Raw genomic sequence first — 26500 nt, 5'->3', positions numbered from 1 at the left:
GAACGATAGATAGAACGATAGATAGATAGATAGATAGATAGATAGATAGATAGATAGATAGATAGATAGATAGATAGATAGATAGATTAGTGACAAAATAAATATTTAACAAGGTAAAGAACAAAATAGCCTTTTATTCATTTTCATATTAGTTCCGAGTCTTTTTTTGTCTTTAGAAAACAAGATTAATATCACATAAACAAACAAAGTAGAATGTGCAGATGAAAAATAGTTTTGTCTCTTTCCAGTACATATAATATAGTATTTAGACAATTCAGAAAAATAAAAGCCTCTCCGTCCCTTTATGAAATAAACTCCCAGAGAGAGATTCTCATCCGGGAAAGGGAACTCAGGCCGCAAAGATCTGCTTCCCAACAGTCCAGGAGTCCTGCAGGACCACGTGTTCCTTCTTCACAAGTAGCATACTTTTTTCTTTTCTTTTTTTTTACACAAATATATGCGGAGCGCAAGATTTCCCAACACATTATTGAATATAGAATACATGAACAGTTCCCACGTAACATTTCAAAGAGGAAACAACAAGTGAAAAGACTTATTACAGCATCTGGCAACCGCAGATGTTCAAATTCAGTAACTTGAAAAGCAAAATGAGGCAAATGTCTTAACAGTTTTGAGCCACAATCGTTTCAGTTTGGTGCTTGGATTTGTGACTTCATAAGCAGGTAACAAGCATTAAACAGGTTTTCTCAATGAGAAATATTGAAATGATTGACTGTTTTACGATGGAAAATTGTACATGGTACGAAATCTGTGCTGGTATTAGGAAATAATTTAAAGACTCCTTCACAAAGGAGAAAAACCGTCCCAGCCACCATCTCTACGGTCCAATCAATTATTCAATAAATGGCTTTATGTAATGTCATTTGCATAAAGGTTTCAGTGACTAGAACATTTACACATGCTGGTTACCAACAATCATTTACAATTTTTTTTTTTTTTTTTTGCACAATTAAAACTTGCACAAATACAATTTCTGCACAATTTTGGTTGTAATGAGGAAATAGGATAGGGGAAAACACTTTAAATTAATATTCAATTGGAGCTTTTCTTGTTACAAGCACAATAAACCTCAATCCGCATTAAAATATTCTGGGATGACTTTAGAGGAAAAAAAAGAACAAAGCTTTTAGAAGCTATTAATACCAGTAAATAGTTCGTCACTGGACGAGCACATACCCAGAAATCCCACTTTAAGGCCTATTTAATGTGGTATTAAGATCTTAAGATCCAAACAGTCTTTGTAGGTTCAGAGACATGCAGCATTAGATTCATTATCTCAAAGGGGGGCAGCGATTTCATCAACATGACAAAGGCTCGTTAATATTACAATATTAAACATTGTCTGAACTAACACAATGATTTTTAAATCATTTATTTCGACATTTGTATAACAGAGATAGTTTTAGATATGGCTCGCTATTTCTGTCTTTTAAGCTTGCTAGTTTGTAAACAACCCATCTGGGGATAAATGAAGTCATCATCACTATGTAATAGTTTGATTCGGGGAAGTGTGCTGTCACTGTATTGATCGGTACTGATCTACGGTAAAGGTAACGACAGCACCATAGCAGGGGAAAGAGGGTGAGAGTCTAGCTCAAAGACACCAGCTGTTAAAACGCATTCGCAGTGCATTACAGAGCATAGCTGCACAGACATTCATAGGCACAAACAATCCCAGAAATCCAGACAAGCTTGAGAAGACGGCTGGAAGCGGTATGCAGACTCACCACACTGCATTAAAGATCACGAATGGGGTCGCAAATCACTAAATTCATCGTCACAGTGAGTTATCTGATATTGCAGGCTTATTATTTTGCCCAATGCATGGCGTAAAAGAACCACGAGTAACTCACCATTGAAAGTCAATTCGTTTTGTGTGAATCGGATCACATTTAAGCTGATATAGCAGGTCGCTGTGCTTAACACGCGAGGCGGCGACTCCCGAAATGCCTCCTCGAACTGAACATTCAATGTGTCGACTTCAATGTGGCGCCCGTGACATCATCTGTACACATCATAGCCCGCCGAAAGCTGATCTTCAAGGCCTTTCTCAAAAGCTTTATATCAACAAACAGTCATTCACTGAGATTAGAAATCAGTCATGAGTTGCACAAAATGCAAGAGAGAACAATCTGAGGACCGAGAGGCGACACGTGTAGGCAATTGCAGCATGCTACGAGAAAATCCTCCCGAATTGATTACAATTAGGCAGATATAAAACAACAAAAGCACCAAATTAAAGAGCTGAAAGACACTGACCACCCAAATGTTTTTGTTTTTTAATTGAAAAGAAGTATGTTATGCTATAACTAAGGTCAAATTAAACGACAGAAAAGGCTGCATGGCGTGGAGGCAGTTACTGTCCATAAACACTGACTACAGCTTTCTGTAGAACGCTATATATAACCACCATGATTTCCCCACAGGAAACTTGAGCTTCATACACAAACTACAGGCGCTAGGAAATATGCAAATAATCGTTGGCTTTGTGTGTCAGTAGGAAAGAGTCGCAATGTATTTGCGTGCCTGCTTTGACGCGTCGAGCTCTTGACAGCTTTGAGGTAACGACCGTGAGTGTGATTTTAACACATCAGACGAACATAGCATTAGAGGCAGGCCGCACAAAACTACTAACCATATCAAAAGCAGCTGCATAAATTACTTTGACTATTTACAACGCTTATTGAGTTTCACACTTATAGCTGGCCAGTCGATGTATCAGTTATATACAGTGTCAGAACAAGAGAGCGTTTTGGTTGTGTGAAGGTTCTTATAGCCCTTTGATGCGGCAGAGTAAAAATAGAAACTCGGCGTGAGAAAGAGACTGAGAAAATGTGAAACGAAAGAGAAAAAAGGATAGAGATGCAAAGATGGATTGTATATAAACAGCTGGTCTTTGGTCTCCTCTGGCATTTTCCTTAAAAAAAGCAAAAAGAAAAAAAGAAGAAGCATGAAACTGCAACGCTTCGCCATGACACTTCTGAAACCTTTGCCTGCTTTGCCAGAGAAAGGGCTCCTTGAAAAGAAATATTAAAAAAGCAACAACAAAAACAAGAAAGTGAGAACAAAAAATTGAATCTGTCAAATCTTGGAATGGGTGCAACTTATATTTACAAGAAGGACATTTTGAAATAAAGGAATGATTTCGTAAAAGAAGAAAAAGATTGACACATTCCAGATCTTGATATCATTCTGAATCGCTTTTGTGTCCTTTCCTCCCTGGTTCCACCTCTTCAAATCCCGGGAATGGCCGTGACATTCCTCTGGCATTTTCAATGCCTCTTTAGCAAAATGGACTCCTTTGTCCATGGAAAAACACAAAATGTTTAAAACAACAGTGTGTCATATCCTTTTAAAAACTGATTTGTGTCTTTGTAATGGCAAAGAAAAAATAAACTTGCACTTTAATCTGTCAGATTTCAAATGCATGCTTTCTATTTTCACAAAAAAGAAAGAAGTTTTTGAGAAAGCAATGCTCCATCTGTAAATGGCATTTCATGCCTTGATTCAATCAGAGGTTACCTCGTCTGGTCCGTAACTCGTAATGTTACGGTGAGAAATCAAAAATAAAGTGAGATCTCAGAGTTCCAAATTCACAATCTGAGCATTCCGGAATGCACCAAGAAACATCAAAAATAAATAAATAACCGTTGATGATCATATAAAAGGCAAAGGGAAAAACAAAAGAGCAAATAGTCTATGAAATACCACCATGAAGCCCAGAAGCGGGCTGCTCTGTCAACCAATCGTAAAGGACAGCTGAGAGCGCACTCCTCTTGTCGAGTCGTCATTGGAGCAGAGGCTCCGCCCAACTCAAAGCAGAACTTGTCATGGAGTGTCTCATCTTTCATTGGTCGTCCTCAGCGTCTTATTGGCTGGGGAGTGAGCCAATCGCCACGGCAAGAGACAAATGAATTAAATCGCAAGTCAAGGTTTCTGTGGTCCAGGGGAGAGAACGACAGGTGTGGATAGGCCGTCCACGCTCAGTGCCGGGATCTGGATCTGATTGCTTCCGTTGGAGGGGAACTGCAAGAATAACAGCACGGTATTAATTAGGATTTAAGCTTGACTCTATTAAAAGACACTTTTTAATGTACTTGCTATCAATCATTTTTATTCATTTTCAGTATAAATGAATGAACACATTTACAGTAATACATTTACATTGGAACATCTAATCACTAATTAAACTGGACAATATTAAAGAGACTATAATAAAAATGCAAAACTAGTTGACGTAGGGTTAGGTTTAATGGCCCTGTTCCTGTGAAACTAACAGTGTGTAAACCTTCAAAACTCTGCACTGCTGCTATTGTCCAGCAGAGGATGCTCACATGTTTTTCTGAGGAAGAGTCCAATAAAACCAAAGCCTACATAAAATTAAGCACACTAGATTTGACATCCACTAAAGGAATAAGCGAAAGACAACATGGTGAAATCACTACAATGCAGAGCCTTATTTAAGGTTATGTCATCTATTTTTAAATGGGAGCAATATGATAAAAGACAGTAATAGTAATTACTAATAAATAATTATATTTATTGTTATTATTAGTTATTGATAATGATAGTAATAATAATAAATTAATTTTTATGAACTAATAAAAAAGGGGGCAACAGAAATGTGATAAGTCACCAAATTCAGTAACAATGACATTTATTATAATTAAATAATAATAATAATAAAACTGTAATCGACAATTAAGAATGATGAACTGTTATTATTATCATTAGTAGTAATAATAAGTTAATTAGCCTAATTGTAGGTTAGTTTTATTGTATTTTATTGTAAACAATAATATAAACAACACATAATTCAAATACACATTATCATAAGTGTGGGAATCGCTGGCTAACTTACAACAGCTTGAAACTTTTCTCATCCATTCAGAATTTACAGAACCATTTAACATCCAAAAAATCCGCCATGTAATGCAGTGGTTCTCAGAGTTTTTTGGTGATGCCCCCCTTTTGACTTTTATAAAATCGGGGGCCCAAACCCACTTCTGACTACCAAATAATTTCACAAGAAATTATGAAAATTTTAAGATTTATTTTGTGCAGAAAAAACTGCAATGAAAAACACCTGCAAAGTGTTTCACTTTGTGTCACTGTTGAAACATTAAAAAATATAAAAATATGAGAGATTATGAGACCAGAACTAAATAAAAAATTCCAGTGATGTGGTGTTGCATGAACAATACATAATCGGCCGCCTCACAAGCTCAGCTTCTCGTATGTCTTCCAGCCAGAAAACGGCAGGGGAGCGGAGAGTTCACAAAAAACAACTAGTGATGCTGTCCGCCGAAGCGGTTGCCACGGCTGTCTTTTTCCATCTTTCCCCCACCCCCACACACACACTTTGAGAACTACTGATGTAGTGACATTAATTTCCTTGTATTTCAGCATTAAAAAAATCATCGCAAGAATATTTGGGGGGGGGGGTGTCATCTTTTGGTTCTCTGCATTTCTCCTCTGCTCCAGCTCATTTCCTAATCCAGCTTTCTAATGAACCTGCCATTGGATGATATGAATATTGCAGGCTCTGTGACAGTGCGTATGTATCTCTATTGCAAGTAGCTTTGGATAAAAGTGTCAACTAAATGTGTAAATAAGATATCAGGTCCCATGACAATTAAAAAAGTTTAGAAAATATGTCATATGTTGTGATGCATTTGATGATTATGATGAATGGAGTGGGCAGAGAGTAAATTCTCAGCCATGCGATGAGCCGAGGGAGTGTGAGGAGACAGATGGTGTGCTGCTGCCATGCTGTGGACAGAAACTGTGTGGACAGGAAGTCTCACCTGGAAGGAGAGCTTGGCAGGGCTGCGTGGAGCGATAGGACTGAGCGTGCTCCAGAAGTGAATGGTTGATGGCAGCGGACTCGGTGTCAACAGCACTGGAGTCTAAGTGAGAGAGAGATTTGAAGAGGTTGTGTGTGTGTGAGTGTATGAACCATTTTTCCAAGGTCATTGTGCTGTATCTCTTTTGTTCTTGGTTATCTGGTAACACAAGCATTCGTATCTCTCTGGCTTTGTTTAAATCACATACAGACTGTGTGAGTAAGAGCTTGGTACATGTGAAGCATCCATTCACACCACGCAAATGCTATTGTTGCCTTAAGCAAAACAACAAAACAAGATATTGCTGATAATTATAAAAAGTATCACAAAAGCAAAGATCTAGCTCTTAAAACACAATTCCATTGAAAGACTAATATAGTGCTAAAGCTTTGTGATCAATCATTTAAAAGTCATCTTTTTGTGCCTTGTATGTGGTAAAAGAGGGCATTGTGTTGAAATCAGGACTGTCAACTGCTTAAATTACAATTTTTATATTTTCTGAGGTGTTCATGTGGGTTTCATCTTAACAATGCTATTGCAAGCAGCACTAATTAAATTCCATCAAATAGTGCAAATGAATTAAAATTTGTTAACTGCATTAAAAAATGTACACTTACATGTAAGCACGTTTTTAAACAACCATAATAATGAACTGGATGGCTCACCAGGGAATGGGAGGTGATGACAGTGGGTGTTAAGGTGTTTGTGGCACTGCCAGAGGCCAGCAGGCTGTTCACCGCTGCATTGACCTTATCCAGTGAGAGTCCAATAGGCAGCAGTGTAGACGAGGATGGCAGCTCCAGCACACGTGGCTTCTTTGATTTAGGAGGCTGGACTTCCTGCATGCTCTCTGAGAGGGAGGCTGATGAAGTATTGGTGTCCTCTGAAAACAGTTTTTAATGAAGGGCTGAGATTGGCAATTGATTTTCAAACACTGCAGTCTTTGTTGACCTATAACTATGTTGAATAACTGTAAAGCATTCCTTGAAGTTGTTCATTGTTTTTATAAAAATGCGGAATCAGCAATATGATAAAAGATATATACATTTGATAAAGAACTAATCACAATAAATTCTTCCACCAATATACACTACTAAGAGTTTTTTTCAAAGGAAAATGATGCATTGAATTGATCAAAAGTGACAGTAAAAAATATATTATGATACAAAAGATTTCTGTTTCAAATAAATGCTGCTCTTTCAAACATTAAAATCATTTTGAAAACATTTATCATGGTAACTGTTTTTAACATTGATAATAATAAGAAATCTTGCTTAAGCATCTAATCTGCATATTTAAATGATTTCCGAACGATTATGTGACACTGACGACAGGAGTAAATTCAGCTTCGCCATCACAGGAATAAAGTACATTTTTAAATATATTAAATTAGAAAACAGTTATTTTAAAAAGTCATAATATTTTACAATATTTCTGTTTTTTGATCTATTTTTGATCAAATAAGTTAGACTTGGTGAGCACAAGAGACTTCTTTAAAAAACAGCAATTAATTAGCTTAACACTAGGCTGTTTGCAGTTGCCAAGCCACTTGAAGTATTAATATAGAGTTTATCTGATGTCACTTTTATAACGGAGACTAAAACACTAAGGAATGAGCAACCAGTTACAAAAATAAATATATTCACTTTGAATTTGTAAATGTAGTATCCCTAAAAACTAGATCAGACGGCTGCTTTGAATATCACCAGCTATACTGAGCTCTAAGTCTTTTTAACAAACCAGAATTAACCAGAACATTTAATCAACCAGAACTTTTGACTAACCAGGTAACTCAGGATTCTCTTCCACTTCCCCTTCTCCAACCGGCTGGGCCACTGGCTCCACGCAGGGTGACGGGGAATCCACAGGGATTGGGGCATCTGTATCTCCAGGGACAGGCACTGTGGACACCGACTGAGTATGGCAAATAAAATAAATAAATCACTCTTGCATTTCATTCCAACCAAACACACAGAATAATTCCTAAATGACTGTGACATGTCTGTTCACCTCAACATCTGTTTTTTCATCCAGACTGACAATATCCAGCAAGTCTTCCTCATGCGGGAGATTAGACTCTTTGGGCAGCCCGACAGAAGGCGGCTTTATGACCACAAACACAGGCTGAGAGGGGTTGACAACACATTCGCCATGAGCCAGAGGAATTAGCGAGGTCAGAGAGCTGGGATCGGACAAGTAGATCTGTGGTGGGTCACCCAAACTCTGGCTCTTCTGTGCTTGAGCATTCTGTGGGATGGATGGATAGATTCATTTAAAACAGTGTTTTTATGCATAGATGTCTTAATAATAACAGTATTTATCATGGGTGTTGGATTGCAAGCTGATTAGCTGACATTTAGGCATTTTCCACAAATCATAATGCACAATCTTTTATAAATCTGCCTAACAATGTCATGTTGACCAGGAGGCTACAATGAGTGCTTCAATGAGCAATGGATAAAAACTAGTTTGTAACTCTTTTACATCCAAACTGTGACATTTTCAACTGCCACAAACTATTTTTGGGGATTTAATTGGGAAAAGGGCTTGCATGAATGCAATGCAATTTCTGACACTATCAGAACTTCGTCAGAGGCTGATATTCACTGTAAACATGTCACACAAGGCAATCAAAGACTGACGATTTTGCCCAAAACAAGCCATTCTTACTGTGGTTGCAGTGGCTGAGCCAGAGGGTGTCTGGGGGCTGAGAGCGGGTGTAGCACATGGGGAGGAGTGGGTCACTATCACCTGCAGACTGCTGCTCTCCACAGTCGACTGGGCCTGAACAGTTCCCTGCTGCCCTTCTGTCTGACACATTCGTATCTGCAACATACACATACATAATCACTGTGAATCATATACCTGATGTGCCTCACAAGGTTTTACAACCCATTGATGACTCGTTTAACTAATAACTTGTGGCATTAGAACAGAGACAAAAACATGAAATCCAGAATAAATCTGACCTCATGCACTGTGTTGTCCAGAGGGGCAGGTTTGGGGCTGCCGTCAATCAAGACATTCTCTGTTTTGATGAATTTCGAAGTGCTTTTGCAGGGTGACTGCAAGGACTGGATGGTGAAAGTAGAGTAGAGACCAGACTTCATGTAATCGTTGCGGGAGCTGCGTTGCACCGAGCTGGGGGAGGAGCGCTGAACCTGCAGGCTCTTGGAGAGACACGGGCTGGTGCTGTTAGAGGCACCTAGAGGTTTGGTCTGAATGGACATCTCCAATTTCTCTCCCGCAGTGGCCCTCTGTGAATCCTCAGGCCCTCTCAGACCATCAGCAGAGTTGGGGTCTGGGTAGGTCACAAACTTGTAGACGAACTTCTGGCCGCTAACTTTCTTAATAATATTCTGTGGGAATATGAAAGCAATAATAATATTCACCTTATATTAATCCTTCCTCTTATCTTTAGTGTGTTTTTAAATCTTTTTTTTTTTTTGTAGTCATACAATACAAAATTCCAGAAATGTATCATTTATTCTTGGGAAAATAATAGTGAAAGATTGAAATATTGTCCAGGCTGATTAAATGGTTGAAATTCATGAATTTTGAGTAAATAATGTCAATTTAATGTTTAATACCATTTATTTAATCTCATTTGCAATCATTAAATTAATATATCAAATATACAGGCTATTATACTATTCAAAAGTTTGGGGTCAGTAAGGTTTTTGAAAGGAGTCTCTTATGCTCATTATTGCAGCATATATTGGATCGAAAATACTGTATATAAACAGTACTATTGTGAAATATTATTACAATTTAAAATATCTTTTTTATTTGATTATATTTTAAAATGCAATTTATTCCTGTGATGCCAAGCTGAATTTCCAGCATCATTACTCCAGCCTTCATTGTCACATGATCCTTCAGAAATCATTCTAATATGCTGATTTACTGCTCAAGAGACATTGAGCCCCAAAAGACAAAGAGAAAAGCACTCACTACTCTTGACTGAATGAACTTTTGTATCTCTAATAAGAATCAATTTATATTTAATTCATACAGTAAAGATTTATTTTTACATTTATTCAATTTCTGTAGCATTTCTTACTACATCTTAAAGGTGCTCTAAGTGATGTTTGGGCAACGTCACTTCTTGTTGACGATCGAAGTACTGTCAAACAAAACGGAGGCTAGCCACACCCTCCCTCCTCCTCATCCGCGCACTAACCACTCAAACCCCACCCCCAAATCCTTCTTGTCGGTTATTGGCTGGAACAATTTGTTGTGTTTCGTGGTGCGGGTTAGCCCAGTTTGTTTTTGTTGCCGTTTGTGGAGCCTGGGCTGTCTACAGAGACCGCGTTTTTTTTACAGTGTGTTCAGGGGACAGACCGCTAGCGGATAGTGAGGAGATGTTTGCTGTATGTTACAAAAAATATTTTGGCCTAAAAAACACGTGACATCGCTTAGAGCACCTTTAAATAAATCTGCTGTACATAAAAAACTGTTTATTTATTGTATTTGTCCTATTGTCTTTAATTTGCTTTTTTCTTATTTTTAATAACAAAGATTCAGTATCTATGGTCATACCACCACGAATAGGGCCAAATGAAAGTCATAGTGATTGCTATGCATACCTTGTCATAGTAGTAACGAAGTGCCCTGCTTAGTTTATCATAGTTCATGTTGGTTTTGTTCTTGCGAAGCCCCCAGAGTCTGGCCACCTCCTCAGCATCCAGCAATTTGAACTCCCCGTCCCCAGACGTCCAGGAGATCAGGTGCTTCTGACTCTGATCCTCCAGCAGGTGTAGCAGGAACTGCCACAATGTAATGGACGGATCCATCGCTATAGGGCACAGAAAACACACTGTTAGCCAGGCAGTATTTGTAAACTACTGTTTAAAGTTTAGGGGTGCTAAGTGAGTGCTAAGTACCATGTTAAGATTTGAAAATGGGACTACTACAAAGGACAATGCAATTAGTTCTAACTAAATGTAAAACAACCTGTGATTACTAACTTTTTACTTAAATATATGCCGATATCTCAGAATCAAAGTCATATGTGCTGTAAAAACAAAGGCACTGGTTTTACTAGCTATGTTGCGATAAATACTGCATCTAAAATACCTAGATTTCATTGTCATGGTAAATATGTTCTGGAACTGCAGCCATGTTAGAGAAAAGAAAAAACAGCCTTTAGGGATTTAACTAAGTACAGTAAATTAAATCCTCTTTCTTTAGGCATTTTTTATGGTTGGATTGAGTAGATGAGTGTAAATGGAGAGTGAACATTTTATCTGCAGTGACATCGAGGGAAAACAGGCATGAATTAATGGCGCTACAGTCAGCAGAGGACGTGTATCACAAGTTCAGGAAGAACATGTTGAGAATGCAAATGAAGCCGATTACCATTCCCCCCCTTCATTTACGTAACTCATAAGCAACACCTTAGAAACGATCACCATGGTAAAAGCATTTAAGCAACAGTTTCTAAGGAATATAAAAGACCCCGCCACCTTTTAAGCACACTGAACCAAATAAATCGCAGGAAATTGCTGATGACAATGAAGGGAACCGTCTCCATTTTAACTCAGCACACAAAATCTCATTAACTAACACATTAATTAATTAAAATGTCATTAAAATGAGCTGTAAGTGACTGAGTGAGTGCATTTATTTACAGTAAAATGTCTTCAATAAACAGTGTCATTCTAGGCCTGAAACACCAGAAGAATATCCTGTGGAGAGCTTGTGTAACCACACACCAAGGCAAACAGAGGGTTTTACAACAGGATTTAAATGTCATATTGTCCTGTTAGCATATTATCTACACTTACTAATCAAATCAACATCTCATTGCAATACTGCTGAAGTTACTCATTTCCATACAGGCTGACAAAAAAGTGGAACATAAAAAATATGTTTTTGAAGACATTTGAACGCTTTTCATAATTGTTCCTGCTAGAAATATACACAATAATTATGCATTGAGAACATGTAGATTGGCTTGAAAGTCGAATTAATCTGACCAATAATGGTGAAAAAGAATAACACTCATCCATAAAAGAAAAACACTCATCCGTGTTATTCATCCATAAAATATTACATGAAAGATTTGTCTAAATACATATCACTTTTAAGCAATTAATATGAATAGATCAATTAATGAGTTAAATGCAATTACACCTAGTACTAAACATATAGGCCTAATAAAATACAAAAGAGATGAACAATCTGTACCATACCAGTTATTTGTCAAGATTATTTATCTAAATAGTATTAGTCAATATTGTATATTTTAGATTTATTTAGCAGCTATATAATTTTAACATGAAAAGACAGCATTAAATTTCAACAAATATTTAAGAGTCCCACCTATATTATCGGAATTTATCATCTCCACATTTTATATCATCAACTATTCAGCTAAAAATGTATAGTTACCAATATTTTATTCTGTACTTTACTTTATAATATTGTGATGTCTAAATTCACTTAATCATCACAACATTGATTTGACATTGACAAGAATGACTGGTTTTAGTTTTCAAGTTTAGACTTATAATAAAAAGTGCAAATAGTATAGATTAGAAAACAGTACAGACTTAACATATCAGACAGAATTTTAATCTAGTTACTTCCCTAAACAAATCCAGTTGTTTAAAGTGCCCCTATTCAAATTTGCATAACGTTAGTCCGTGGTCTTCATTGGCTGCCCGTGAACATCTACTTTGACACTCAAACACTGTAGTTGTAGCTGAGACTGGAAGAGTTTGGTTCGTGTTGTCGTCACATCGAGAAAACGCTGTTTTTCAGCACTGCGAATCCACTTGCACGCATCTCCAAAAGATGAGGACTGGGGTAAAACCGACACCAACATTAATGTTCCTATCAATGTGTATCAAGTGCTGAGGAAGCCTCTGGAGATCAAATTCAGATATGGGAATGGGCATTTCATTTCTGACACTCGCTGTAAGTGGTAAACCAATCACAACAGACTGAGTCATCTGACCAATCAGAGCAGAGTAGGCTCTCGGTATCTACTGACTGAATCTTCGAACGAACCGTTTTCAGACTCTTTAATAAATGAGGTGATGCTGCAATTTAAATTATGAGGAAATGAAAGTGTTTTTTGACCTTGGATGCATGTAAATCTATTGGAGACCTCCAAAACAAAATAAGGAACCTTTAAAATAGCATAAAAGGGGCACTTTAAAAGAATGAGTAACATCATGAGAAACTCCTCTGTAATGCAGCAACACAATAAATAATGGTATAAACATTATAAAGCACTAACTACTGAACTGTTTAGGCCAGTAAAACAAACAGCTTCGGATCTTCCCAAAAGCACAATTACACATTGAAGCTTTCATGAAACACTATACTCCTATGTTAACCACACATCTACACCTTCATTACTACATTCCACCATCCAAATCTAATAGCAAAATTAACTATGAGGTCACTGTATTTAAGATAAAAATGTCATTAGTGGTGCCAAAACCAAATAATCAGATGCACGTTTGTCTTATTTACAATTTAATTTTCCTTGCAGTGTTACATTCTAGCTGAAGAGCTCCAGCATGACTAATCAAGGGACTAACACTGCACAGCTTGCCTTAGTCTAATGCCTCTTAAATCAGCCTGTACATCTGAGAAAAGCAAATAAAAACCGGCACTGAACAACACAGATCCGTTTCCCCCGCCTTATTGCCTTAAGACTGTTCGGGGACCTCAATGCTTAATAGTCAATTATCTTGAGCTCTCAGGCTGCATGATGACTTTATAGCCAATGAATGAATGAGAGAGTCAGACAGGACTATGATGTGAGCAGAATTAATCCAGTGCTAAAAACCAAACAAATCCCCAATAAAAATGTACTCTTGTCTTAAGTAGGGCTTCATTGCAGTTCCTGGAAGGTTCAATGTGCACTGCCCACCCTGTCTCCTTGGGTTGCTGGTTAATATCAAGATGACACTGGTTTTATTTACAAAAACAAACACAGTAGAGACAAGCTGGCAATGTGCATTGCACAATCATGTTCAATGCACGTTTGGAAAGCAGCAAGTTCTTATGCATTTGCATCAAAGTTGTCAGAGTAATTAAAAAGGCCTTGTTGTACAAAAGGAATCGAATAATAAAGCTATAAGGTAATACGTTTGTTTTATATATAGCACCTTTACAAATACAACAGGGCACGAGCTTGTTTGACAGCTCTGACACTCAATATCAAAATATTTAATATACAACAACAATTGAAACAAAATGCAATTCTGTTAAAATATATCCCAAACCTTTTGCTGGTTAGTACAGAAATAAACACGCCAGCCAAACACTGATGTATTTGATTCAGAAAGAGCGGCATGTGGAGACACTGTCAGACATTTGGATTTCAAAACATGTAACGTTACTCAAACACAGTTGAAGTGCATCTGGCTTCCAACAGGTTTTGTTAACCCACCCTGACCAAAGTAAGGAGTAAATGCCACTAATGTATATGGCCCCTTTAATACTTTTTGGACAATCATGTTGATTTGAACACAACGTTCTGGCTCACACCAGGATTAAGCACCATCCAACTCATGGACAAATTAACCGTGAATAAAACAGAGCTTGTTGTGAATGTATGTCTTTATTTGACTAGCAAGCACTTTATTAAACTCGAATGCAATTACTCCTCCATGTCCAACCTCTTTGAAGTGGAATAAAACTTACCGCTGATCAGCGGGTTGGACTCCATCTCTCCCAAATAAATGTCTCTATGGGCGGTTTTATTCTTTGGAGATTAAATCACGTCCATTACTGTGCTTGCTGGGTGTCAGAAGTCGGCGATTTAATTGCGTTTGGTTGTTATGTAACACATGCACCTCTCCCTCCATGTTAGTTGACATTAGCAGCTAAGTCGCTAGCTCTCGTTAGCTCACGCTGCCTGCGCGTGCACCGTTCCTGTCAGACGAACTGAAGACTTCTTCAAACGTCAAAATACTCCAGTAAAATCGACTAGGGCCGCGGTTTAAAAGGAGGACTGTCACGCCCTGCCTTTAAAGTAATAAGGAAACAGTAATGTGGGGTTCATTCCAGTGTGGTGGACGGTCAGGGAGGGCAAATAAAACGAGACTCCTGATCAGGTAGCCGTTGCTCCGTCCACTTCGGCGCGAAGCGCGCGATCTTCCCTCACTCAGCGGTGTCCAGGCAACGGACGGAAAGTCCTCGCGATCTAGCCAACCGCAAGCGCGGCTGCACTGTTGGTTCAAAGAGCTCAAAATAACGGGGTAGTAAAAGACAGAGCGCTCCCTTCCGAAGTTTTTTTTTTTGTAACAACAACAACAACCTCCGCTCTGCTTTCTCCCTCTTTGCTTCCTGTTTCCACGAACGCCTCGACTACTTGTTTCTTTTTTTTTCTTCCACCTCTCTTTGGTCCGCGAGTCCCCTGTGCGGCCGTGACGTCACTACACAGGCATGACGTGAGTCAGCTGTAGAGCAGAGCAAAATGAATGAGAGGACAAACTTTCATGTGTTTCTTTCCTCTTGGAATGAATGAGAGACTTTTTATTCAGCACCAAGGTCGAATGAAAATCTTTGCACAAAGAAAATGCGTAAATTCTCTCCCTCACCCCCACACACACATATAAACTAGGTTTTATACCTTTACGTAAACATAATGGTTTACAAACTGTATATTCTATCTCCTAACCATAACCCTATCTCTAAATCTACCCATCACAGACAACTTTCTGCATTTTTATATAAAAAAATAATAAAAAAAAATCACTTAGTGTGATTTAAAAGCTGTTTTCCTCGTCATGACCAAAAAATGGCCCCTCAGTGTCAAAATTTTCAGATTTTACTACCTACACACACACACACACACACACACAGGTTGCTGCTGCAGGATTGCCTGGAACTGTTGCATGCGGGGTTTTCCAGGGGGGCTGCAAGAGAGTGCTAGGGGGTCCGTAGAGAAAAACAGTGTTAAACATTTCATAAATACATTAACTATACATAAATAAATGTGATCAAAAATAAATAAATGATTAAAATAAAAAATAATGTACATTTGATTTGAGTAAATAAATAATACATATAACTGTACAGTACTATAGTAAGTAGAAACTAAATTAATAATGTAAAATAATGTAAACAAAATATTTTCCATATATATTTTACACAGATTTATGATAATTTTTCACAGTATAAATTGGGTCTTTAAACAGGATAATTTATAGCTGCCAATTTAATTTTAGGATTGGGGTCCCTCGCACAAAGTTGATCATATTTGGGGGTCCGTGACATCTAAAAGATGGAAAACCCCTGACATAATGTATGGCCAAAATAATGCATACTGCATATGTAATAGAATCATATAAATGATCTTCACACACTGATTCATAGGAAATCGTATGCACAATAAAGGTCTCTGTAAATCCTGAATAATATATAATCAGTAATTCCACAGCCAGTGCTGATACTGTCACATTATAATGATTGTCATTGTGCCCAAATGCGGCAGTGAGTCTTTGTACAAAGAAAAATAATCTATTTCAGGAAGCAAGTCTTACAGTGCTGCCACAATTCAACATCCAGTTTCCATGGCAACTGTTACTAGTGTGACAGGGTAGCCATCATATGGATGCTGCAGAAACTTAACATTAACCACTGTCTTCGTCAATCAGAACAGCTAAAATAAAAGTTTAATTAATAATCAATTAATTTCAACGTAATTCTTGAATCCCAAATGCAGCACAGAACTGATTATATACAGTTTATCCTCTTATTATTTGTAGTTACAACCAACAAATAAATACTACTTGTATTTTAGATTTGATATTATAATGCTGAAATTACTGGTAGACCAAATTAACACAAAAGATTTAAACAGATCATGATATTCTTCATTTCCAGTAAAACAATTTTAATAATAAATTGCTTGTCATCCCTAAACAAGGTAAGCCTAATTTTTCTACATCATATCTATTCATATAGATCATCTCATCTTATATGAAGGAATTTATGTGTTTTAGTGTATTGTATGTACATACAGCGATATAAATCTAAAATGATCACAATGCCACAAAGTTGTACTGAAAATGTTACAATTTATTCAGCAAAATGTTCAAAACAACAGTATAACCTGTTAAAAGGCAATGTTCCTCTGAACTGATTGCCATAATGTTCACATTGTTTGAAACAAACATTACAGTCATATGTGCAAAAATAATACACTGTGTGTGCTGTGATTGATTAATGTACTACAACACCTCCCTCCTTCTGGTCTCTGGAAGATCCTTCAGACCTTGCAATTCCCTCAATCCCTGTGAGAACAGATTCTTTTTTTACTCATCACAATAAACTGGAAAAGGAACAAAAAATAAATAAAGCAGAATAATTTGTACCTCCAGAACCATGCGGATGTTGGCCTTTATCTTTGCTGCATCTTTGGTAAGAACCTCGGTATACCTAAAGAATTAAAATAACGATAAACATCTTTGGGCACACATGCAAATTTCAAAACGATCAAAAGGTAAAACCAAAAGTCTTACTCGGTTAGCTGATTCGTCTTCTTTTCTATGAACTTCAAAGCCTCTGCATGGGTGAATTCGACAAAGAATCCATAACCAACTGCCACATATATTTTTGATGCATCAGGTCTGAAACAAATGAATCGTTTATGAGTTTGCTCTTTCAAAATGTTAGACGGAGGCATTGAGGCACAGTGAACCGACATCAGACTTGCAATACTTACACATGAGCCTGCACATAGAAATGGCAGCCAAGGTCAACATCAGTTTTGAGTTCTTTGCTGTCAGTTTCCTAAAGATGAATAAAATATAGCAAAACAACATGTTATAAACACATAATACAGAATGAGAGCAAGAAAACACTCTCATATATATATATATATATAGTATGAAGAGTTCAGATGCAAAAGCCTCTAAGTGCCATCTGAAATTTTCTTCTAGAATGATCATTTTTATCAAGCTCGTATATTTAAGTTCAGTAATTTCACTTAACTGGCAATGAAAATTACCTATTAATTATCATTTAAGTGAAATTACTAAATTTAAATATACGAGCTTGATGATAATTATCATTCTAGAAGAAAATTTCAGATGGCACTTAGAGGCTTTTGCATCTGAACTCTTCATATATATATATATATATATATATATATATATATATATATATATATATATATATATATATATATGTGTGGAAACGCATAAGTGCAGGACTTTAGAACAAGCTCAAAATATGGTTTAGTGGATTTAAAACTACCTGAATGCTTTGTATTGTATTCTTCAGCTGAAGGTATTGTGCTATTTTCTCATATACGGCATCTCTTTGCTCCAACACTTTCCTGTCAGAATCGAAATAATTTTAATATGTACATTTTTAATATGTAGAATAAGATATACATATATTAAGATATACATATAATAATACTACAATAGGTTATAATAATATACATTATTGTGCACTATGGGAATTCATTTGGTACTCAGTGTTACAACAAAGAATACCATGGTATTACCATGCTACATGTAAAAATATAGTATTGCGATTAAACTCATTGGATTACCATGGTACAAACATAGTAATACTATGGCAGCCTTTGCACGTGTAATACGCAATGTATTTCACCAAAGACATAATCAAGTGATGGTACTTACTGTAAGTCTTGTCTCAACACTTCACTGATAAATGTCTCATACTGCAATACTTTTTCATCAATATCTGGCGTCCCAGAAGTCATGATGTAACAGAAAGATGGTTGCAGATAGACTACAATAGAGAGATAATTCCTTGAACAATAATCAACGTTTCTATTATTAATCTACATTAAACATCGGGGCTGACGCAGCGATTAAAATCGTATAGATGACAGATTATTTTGTTTTAGTGTGAAAATACTCGTCTGTGCAAAGCTAACCCGTCCTTATGTCTGTCACGTGGCTCGTCTCCACTTGTTTACAAGATACACACGGAAACGTACTCGAAACCGGAAATGGCGTTAGCTAACTTTTTCTTTTTCTTCTTTAAAATATATAAACAATTTTTAATATGTAAGGCATATTTTACCTATCGCTTAGTGATCTAAAATAATTGAATAATAAAACATAAATGCATATGTAAATACGTCATAGTTCAAAGTAGTGATGGGACGACGGTCCGATTCTTTTTTGCGAATCGGTTCTTGGAAATAGTTCGTCTCAAGGAACGGGTTAAAAACGTTTTTGATCTCATGATGTGATCTCTGACATTCTCGCTTGGCATATTACATACTCAAAACGTCAGTAAAGCTATATATATATATAAATATGTATGCACGTACACACATTACTATTTATTAAAACCAGCTCTGTCAAGTTCAAAAGAGACTCGGTTCAATGAGGACCATAGAAGCGAGAAGCGCACGGACCGATTCATTCCAATTTTTGAATCGTCAACATGTTTAAGATCCGACTCAATAGAACTCGTTCACGAATCGCTACTAGTTCAAAGGTCGAACAGCAGCTGCGCAGAAGGCGCATGTACATGCACCAATGTGCCGTTTCTTTCGTATAAAAGTGTAATAGTTTTAACATAGTTTGAATTTTCACCGTGCTTTAATCTCAAGCATTATAATAAACTTAAAAGTGTCAGTGTTTTGAGTTCAGACAGTTGTAAAGGATAGTTTTGGAGTAGTCAGTACAGGAATGGCAGGTCCAGAGCTGCTGCTTGACTCCAGTATTCGCCTGTGGGTTGTTTTGCCCATAGTCTTCATCACTTTCTTCGTCGGAGTTCTGCGGCATTACGTCACTCAACTGATTCATAATGAGAAGAAAGTGGATCTGCAGCAGGTGTCTGATAGGTGAGATCACTGATGCAAATGTTCAGCCATAAACATGTTATCAAACTCACAACATTTACATAGAAAATAGATAGTAAAAACATTAACAATGTAATATTATATGTAAATTAGAATTTACTTAACGTTAAAAAATGTATTTATCTTGGCAGTTAAAATAAATAAAACTTTTTATTGCTGTGTATTCTGCATTATCAGGGAATAAACATTATGCAAAATACAACTGAATTGAAAAGGGGACATTTCCTAAATTCAGAACTTTGCCCAAACCTGAACATCAGAACTTTTTAATTCATCCCCATTACGAAATATGGAAATGGAAATGCAGTGAATCAATTTAATGTCTTGCAAGCACATTGAATCCTAGAGAAGTTATTTTTAAGAGTTTAATAACTAAAAATATTTTGAGGGAAGTGTGTTTTATAATCTCATTGGAACTGTTGCAGTTTTCACATAACACATATGCATTTATCTAATAATAATCCAAATTCAAGCTTTTCAAACTACTTAAAATCTTTAAAACTATTTAAAACTTTCAACTGCTTCAAACTTCACGATTTTTAAACCACTTCAAACTTTCTGGTTAGGCTTTCTCAAGCCAACACAAAATTTGTCTCGACTAACATTTCAATCTAGTCTAATCTTATAACCAGAGGTGTTCAAGACTTTAATTCATTTGTTGTTTTAATCCACAGCCAGGTGTTGCTACGCAGCCGCATTTTGAGAGAAAATGGAAAATATATTCCCAAACAGGTATTAATTACTTTAATTATGAATAAGAGTTCCCAGGATATTTGCGTGGAGTCAACTTTTAAAACTTTCCCCTGGTTTCACAGACAAGGCTTAAAGGAGAGCTCCGGTCAATTTTAACATTGAGCTCATTTTTTTGTAAATTTGGAGTGCTGTTAATACAGAGAACAACGACAAAAATCGGTGTTGCCTACACCGTGTTATCCTCTTTTTAAAATTTGCACCCTGTTGACTTCAATGGGGCAAGTTTTAAACCTGCTTTTAGCCTCTTAACATCCTTGATGTGTCATTACAAGTGCACAGCTAATGTGAGTGATTCCTTAGGAGTGATCACGGGTGAATCTGACTGCAGTAGATGTGAAAGATATGAATAAAAATGATGTTATTTAAGCCAGCGCACATACCTGTATTTTCTTCCTGTTTTCGGTCGAAGTCCACAGTAATCGATTGTCGAGTTCACGCGCGTGATCATAGGTAACTAAACCTATGCGGGTGAACTCGACAATCGATTACTATGGACTTTTACAGGTTTACTTTTAAACAATTACAGGTTTAAAACTTGCCCCGTTGAAGTCAACAGGGTGCAAATTTTAAAAAGAGGATAACACGGTGTAGGCAACACCGATTTTTGTCGTTGTTCTCTGTATCGACAGCACTCCAAATTTACAAAAAAATGAGCTCAATGTTAAAATTGACCGGAGTTCTCCTTTAAAGGATTAGTTCACCTTATTTACTCACCCTCATGTCGTTCCAAATCGTAAGACTTACGTTCAACTTCGAAACACAAATGAAGTTATTTTTAATGAAATCTGAGAGCTTTCTGTCCTTCCATTGACAGCTACGCAACTACCACTTTGATGCGTCAAAAAGTTCATAAAAAGATTGTGATACTAATCCATATGAATTGAGCGGTTTAGTCCAAAGAGACTCGATCACTTTATATGATTAACAGATTGAATTTAAGCTTTTATTCGTATATTTACATTGATCAGCGAACATAAACAGAAGCCCAACCGAACCTGCTTGACACAACAAGAATGAACCTCATTGGTTCTTGCAGAAGCTCAAACGTGCTGCGTAACACGAGAATGAACCTCATTGGTTCTCACGCATCAACGAACATGCTTGATCTTCTGTTTTTTTTTCTGTTAATCTAAGCCCTGTCTGTTAAACCAGGCCTTTATTTGTTGATGTAATGTGTCACTGATAAACGATGCTGTCCCGTTGCAGTCATTCGCCATGCGAAAACACTATTTCAATGACCCTGAGACTGGATTCTTCAAGACGGTCAAAAGAAAAGTGACCCCCAAAAACCCCATGACCGGTAAGATGTTACTCTAACATCCTAGAACTAGAAGAAATGACCTTCTATGCTTCATCACTATGTCTGAAAACCTGTCCCTTTTTCGCTCCCAGACCCCAGCATGTTGATGGACATGATGAAAGGGAATCTGACCAATGTGCTGCCAATGATTCTGATAGGAGGATGGATCAACTGGGCCTTTTCTGGTTTTGTCACAAGTATGAGCTTTTGTTACTTGCTGGAATTAAAATGCTAAACTAGAAGAGAAGAATGGAATGATCATGTGCAAATGTGGTCTTATTCCTAAAACAATCATTTGTAAATGGGATCGAATTCAGGGCTGTAGGAAGGATCTGAAATGTTAAGGGAGACATTCTAAACCTTAACAGCCGGCTCATGAATTTTAATTGAGTGATGTAACGTTTGCCCAGTACATTCATAACTCATTTTCTGAAAGCCAGACGTTGGTAAGTGGGCGCTAACCATAGTAGGATTACTTCATACGTGCCTATTCAGTCCACTGCTGATGCAAGCGGTGGGCGGAGGCTCGTGTTTGGTCTTAAAGTGGTTACAGTTTGCTTTTTCTCAATGTTACCAAGCAAAACTGAACTCTTAAAGTCCCACTGTAGTCAATAATTGTATCCCTTAAAAACTCATCTTTGATCACCAAAATGACACATTTCAAATGTAACTCTACAGCCTTGCCCCATTTAGTATAAGTGGTTCTATGAATATGCAAATTAGCCCCGCCTCCACTCACTCCCACCAGCTCAGAGATCCACTCGTTGACGTGATTGGTTACAAGGTAGTTTGTGACGTCAGAAACACCAGCGATTTCAAACCACAGTTTTTGAGACTTTGGTTCTCTGCAGTTTTAAGGAGAAAATACTCAGGAATGGTGTTGACTTATGAATTTACACCTAGTTTGTCTTAAAGCATATTAAAAACACCACATAGACATATAAACAATACAGGGGGACTTTAAAATATAACCATTTTCTAAAAGGCAGAAGGGGACGACTTTAAAAAGGTCAAAAAGTTATACTGGCTGATTAAATATACTGGCTGATTAAATCACAAGAGAATGTTATTTTATCAAGAAACCTTTTTTGTTGCTTAATATTTTTGTGTAAACTGTGATTTGGGGTAAGATTTGTTAAATTGAATCATTAAATTGATCAAAAGTGATAGTAAAGTCACTTAAAATGTTACACAAGATTTCTATTTCACATAAAAGCTGTTCTTTTGAACTTTCCATTCATCAAAGAACCCTGAAAAAAAATTTGTATCACTGTTTACTCAGAAATATTAAGCAGCACAACTGTTTTCAACATTGGTAATAATAAAATAGCATATTAGAATGATTTCTGATGGATCATGTGACACTGAAAATTCAGCTTTGCATCACAAGAATACATTTTACAATATATTCAAATAGGAAAGTGAGAAATAGAAATAGAAACATTGTAATATTATTTCTCATTATTGCTGTGTTTACGGTATTCTATGATCAAATAAATGCAGCCTCGATGTTGTTTTGTTGTGCCGCTTATTTCCTTTCAGCTAAAGTTCCGTTTCCTCTGACTCTGAGATTCAAGCCCATGTTACAGAGAGGAATTGAGCTGCTCTCTCTGGACGCCTCATGGTACAGTATTGATTTGATGTTTTTTTTTTATTTGTTGACAGAAGCTAAAAACTATGCATAAAATCTGAATTTGTCGCTCTTAGGGTCAGTTCAGCTTCATGGTATTTCCTCAATGTGTTTGGGCTCAGAAGCATGTACACCCTCATCCTTGGACAAGACAATGGTTGGTTGGTTTTGTTTAATATATTTAGACCTTTTTATGACATCAACTTTATTCTAGTATAATAAATGTTAATAAATAAATAATAATAAAAAAAATAAATATATATATATATATATATATATATATATATATATATATATATATATATATATATATGTCTCCTGGCCAAAACAAGTCACTTTTTGGATTTAAATGGGCAAATGCTTAAAGGGTTAGTTCACCCAAAAATGAAAATTCTGTCAGTAATTACTCACCCTCATGTTGTTCCAACCGCGTAAGACCTTCGTTCATCTTCGGAACACAAATTAAGATATTTTTGATTAAATCTGAGAGCTGGATCACTTCTCCATAGGCTGCTATGTGACCGAAACTTGCTGGCCCAGAAAAGTTATTAAAGAGATCGTTAATATAGTCCAAGTGACTCCAGTGGCTCAATCTTAAGTATATCAAGCGACGAGAATACTTTTTGTGCGCAAAAACAAACAAAAATAACGACTTTATTCCACTATTCATTTCCTTCTCTCTGGGCCTCGTAGTGTTTTTGCGCTGCGCGTCTGTGTTGCACGTCATCACGCATCACACACATGGCCGGCGTCGGCCAATAGTGAGCCTACGTGGTGACGTGTAACACAGACGCGCAGCGCAAAAACACTACGTGAACCAACTAGGGGCCCAGAGAGAAGGAAATGAATAGTGTAATAAACTCGTTATTTTTGTTTGTTTTTGCGCACAAAAAGTATTCTCGTCGCTTGATATACTTAAGATTAAGCCACTGTAGTCACTTGGACTATATTAACGATCTCTTTAATAACTTTTCTGGGCCAGCAAGTTTCGGTCACCTAGCAGCCTATGGAGGAGTGAGACAACTCTCAGATTTAATCAAAAATATCTTAATTTGTGTTCCGAAGATGAACGAAGGTCTAACGCGGTTGGAACAACATGAGGGTGAGTAATTAGTGACAGAATTTTCATTTTTTGGTGAACTAACCCTTTAAGAGTATGTAGCTTTTCATTTCTTAAACATCCATGTAGGAAGACACATCATGGCCATATTCTAGGATGACAATGTCAAGATCAAGCTCAAATTGTGAAAGAATGGTTGTGTAAAGCATGAAGAATCATTTTCACACATGAACTGGCACCAGAACTTGTGTGCTGGAGGAGACTTTACACAGTGCTGGACTTTTGCATTGCTAATACAAGATCTTGACCAAATAAATGTTGTGATGTTATTTCCATCAAGAGGTGCATCAATTTTTGGTCAAGATCTTGTATTGACAATGCAAGAGTCCAGCACTCTGTAAAGTCCCTGTAAAAGCTACACACTCCATCAGTTAGGGTTAGAAGAACTGTTGCCAAACGTATAACATGATAGAAACATAATAATCACTGCAATAATGATCATATCATTGATTCTTAAGCATTTGCCTATTTAAATCCAAACAGCAACTTTGGCCAGGCATTGTGTATGTGTGTGTGTGTGTGTGTGTGTGTATATCATTTACATTTTAATCTTAGCTATGGCATTTGAGATAAGCTTTAGATCTTAGATATTTAAACTAAAAGTTGTTCATTTTTAGCTGCAGATCAGTCAAGAATTATGCAGGATCAAATGACGGGGGCTGCGATGGCGATGCCCCCTGATCCTAATAAAGCATTTAAGGTGAGTAGAACATGATTTGCGTCAAGTAAACCTGTTATTATTATGTGATGTACATCTTTATTTTTGTTATTTTATCAATATGAATTCTTTTTCCATGACAAACATGCACAAACAAAAAAAGCCAGAAGCAGTTATTTGTGGTTCGCACAAATTTAGTTAAAGTACATTTTCTTGGGAAATCACGCCTACGCTCCCAGTGGACGGATTGATGTATGCAACAGCAGCCTCAATGTGGAAACGTGCTCGCTTTAATTTCATAACCTTATCATCTTAAGATAATTGTGAAACCTTAAACTTTGCTGTTTTGAAGCTCGCATAATTACAGAAGTACTGAAACCTATTTCTTGTGGAACGCAGATTGTATTAGGTGCAATAAGTCGATGCAGTTCCATTACACAATATATATATCATACACAATAAGATCTTTTGGTCTTCATTTACTCACCCTCATGCTGATGTAAACCTGCATGGCTTTCTTTTCCATGTGGAAGACAAAAGGAGACGTGACGTTTAGCAGGATGTGCATGTGTAAAGCTCTGCAATGCTCTGAATGTCTTCTCCTTTATGGTGGTTTCAGAGCGAGTGGGAAGCCCTGGAGATTGTGGAGCACAAATGGGCCCTGGAGAACGTTGAGGAGGAACTCATGTGTCAGGATCTGAACTTCAGAGGACTCTTTAGCTAAGATCTACAGTAAGAACAACCACGTTCTGACGTCTGCCTGATTGCAAACCACCTTTTGATATGAAACAGTGCTGTGCATTTTGAAACCAGCTGTTATTTCTTAATATTATTCAATTGTTGGTACTTGTTGACTGCAGTGATCCTGGTAGTGTTGAGTTTTTGTTCACCCATGTGAATGTCCTGCAAAGAATCTACAATATGTTTGAAATTAAGTTTTATGTGAACTGTGAGCACTGCACATAAACATTTAATTTGATACAGTCACAGTAAATATCTAAATGATTGAAATTAAGCCAAAGAAATTAATTCAGAATTTCTCATGTTTTATGTCTTAATAGTTTGTGTGAAATGGTGCCTTGAAGAAAGAAAGAAAAACTCAGTTAAAACGTTAGTGCATTAAATGGTTGCTATGCAGTTTTTCTCCTTTGTGGTTGGTGATCATCACACAGTTCCTTACTGACAAGCCATTGTTTCAGACAGAGATTTTATAACTGCAAATTGAATGTAAAAACAGATTCTATTTTGGTCTCTGTGCTAGAGGGGAATGTAATAATTTAATAAACATTATATGGAACCCTGAGGTGAGGAGGAAATCAATTTGTGCTTGTCTCTGATTGAATCATTCGA

General features: G+C 36.9%; 3 protein-coding genes across 6 annotated transcripts; 1 reads left to right on the top strand and 2 right to left on the bottom strand.

The window, feature by feature from the left end:
- Nucleotides 1-964: 964 nt before the first annotated feature.
- elk1 (ETS transcription factor ELK1) lies at nucleotides 965-15267 on the bottom strand. Of its 2 annotated transcripts, none has more exons than XM_081349842.1 (9): nucleotides 14535-15267; nucleotides 10457-10665; nucleotides 8837-9226; nucleotides 8538-8693; nucleotides 7878-8114; nucleotides 7652-7781; nucleotides 6533-6750; nucleotides 5829-5930; nucleotides 965-4047 (listed from the first exon to the last, which is right to left on the bottom strand). In XM_081349842.1, the coding sequence occupies exons 1-9, from the start codon at nucleotides 14557-14559 to the stop codon at nucleotides 3949-3951; spliced, it is 1566 nt and encodes a 521-aa protein (XP_081205968.1). In that variant the 5' UTR covers nucleotides 14560-15267; the 3' UTR covers nucleotides 965-3948. The 2 variants fall into 2 exon arrangements, with proteins under 2 accessions (XP_081205968.1, XP_081205969.1); XM_081349843.1 differs by having other exon boundaries at nucleotides 8619-8693; nucleotides 14535-15181.
- A 76-nt stretch (nucleotides 15268-15343) lies between these two features.
- On the bottom strand, nucleotides 15344-19328 carry uxt (ubiquitously-expressed, prefoldin-like chaperone). Of its 2 annotated transcripts, XM_081348258.1 has the most exons (7): nucleotides 18491-18801; nucleotides 18096-18177; nucleotides 17563-17630; nucleotides 17360-17467; nucleotides 17213-17276; nucleotides 17078-17131; nucleotides 15344-15764 (listed from the first exon to the last, which is right to left on the bottom strand). In XM_081348258.1, the coding sequence occupies exons 1-7, from the start codon at nucleotides 18571-18573 to the stop codon at nucleotides 15657-15659; spliced, it is 567 nt and encodes a 188-aa protein (XP_081204384.1). In that variant the 5' UTR covers nucleotides 18574-18801; the 3' UTR covers nucleotides 15344-15656. The 2 variants fall into 2 exon arrangements, with proteins under 2 accessions (XP_081204384.1, XP_081204385.1); XM_081348259.1 differs by lacking the exon at nucleotides 15344-15764 and having other exon boundaries at nucleotides 16896-17131; nucleotides 18491-19328.
- On the top strand, nucleotides 19303-26470 carry LOC308680234 (ER membrane protein complex subunit 3; the record flags this gene model as incomplete). Of its 2 annotated transcripts, XM_081348257.1 has the most annotated exons (9): nucleotides 19517-19671; nucleotides 20364-20421; nucleotides 21649-21742; nucleotides 21835-21939; nucleotides 23285-23366; nucleotides 23450-23529; nucleotides 25110-25192; nucleotides 25770-25882; nucleotides 26212-26470. In XM_081348257.1, the coding sequence occupies 8 exons, from the start codon at nucleotides 19517-19519 to the stop codon at nucleotides 25872-25874; spliced, it is 762 nt and encodes a 253-aa protein (XP_081204383.1). In that variant the 3' UTR covers nucleotides 25875-25882; nucleotides 26212-26470. The 2 variants fall into 2 exon arrangements, with proteins under 2 accessions (XP_081204382.1, XP_081204383.1); XM_081348256.1 differs by having other exon boundaries at nucleotides 19303-19671; nucleotides 25770-26470.
- Between the last annotated feature and the right edge of the window lie 30 nt (nucleotides 26471-26500).

Source organism: Scardinius erythrophthalmus (genome assembly GCF_964197995.2).
Source record: "Scardinius erythrophthalmus genome assembly, chromosome: 20".
NCBI classification, from domain to species: Eukaryota; Metazoa; Chordata; class Actinopteri; order Cypriniformes; family Leuciscidae; genus Scardinius; species Scardinius erythrophthalmus.
This window is presented reverse-complemented; position numbering and strand designations above follow the sequence as displayed.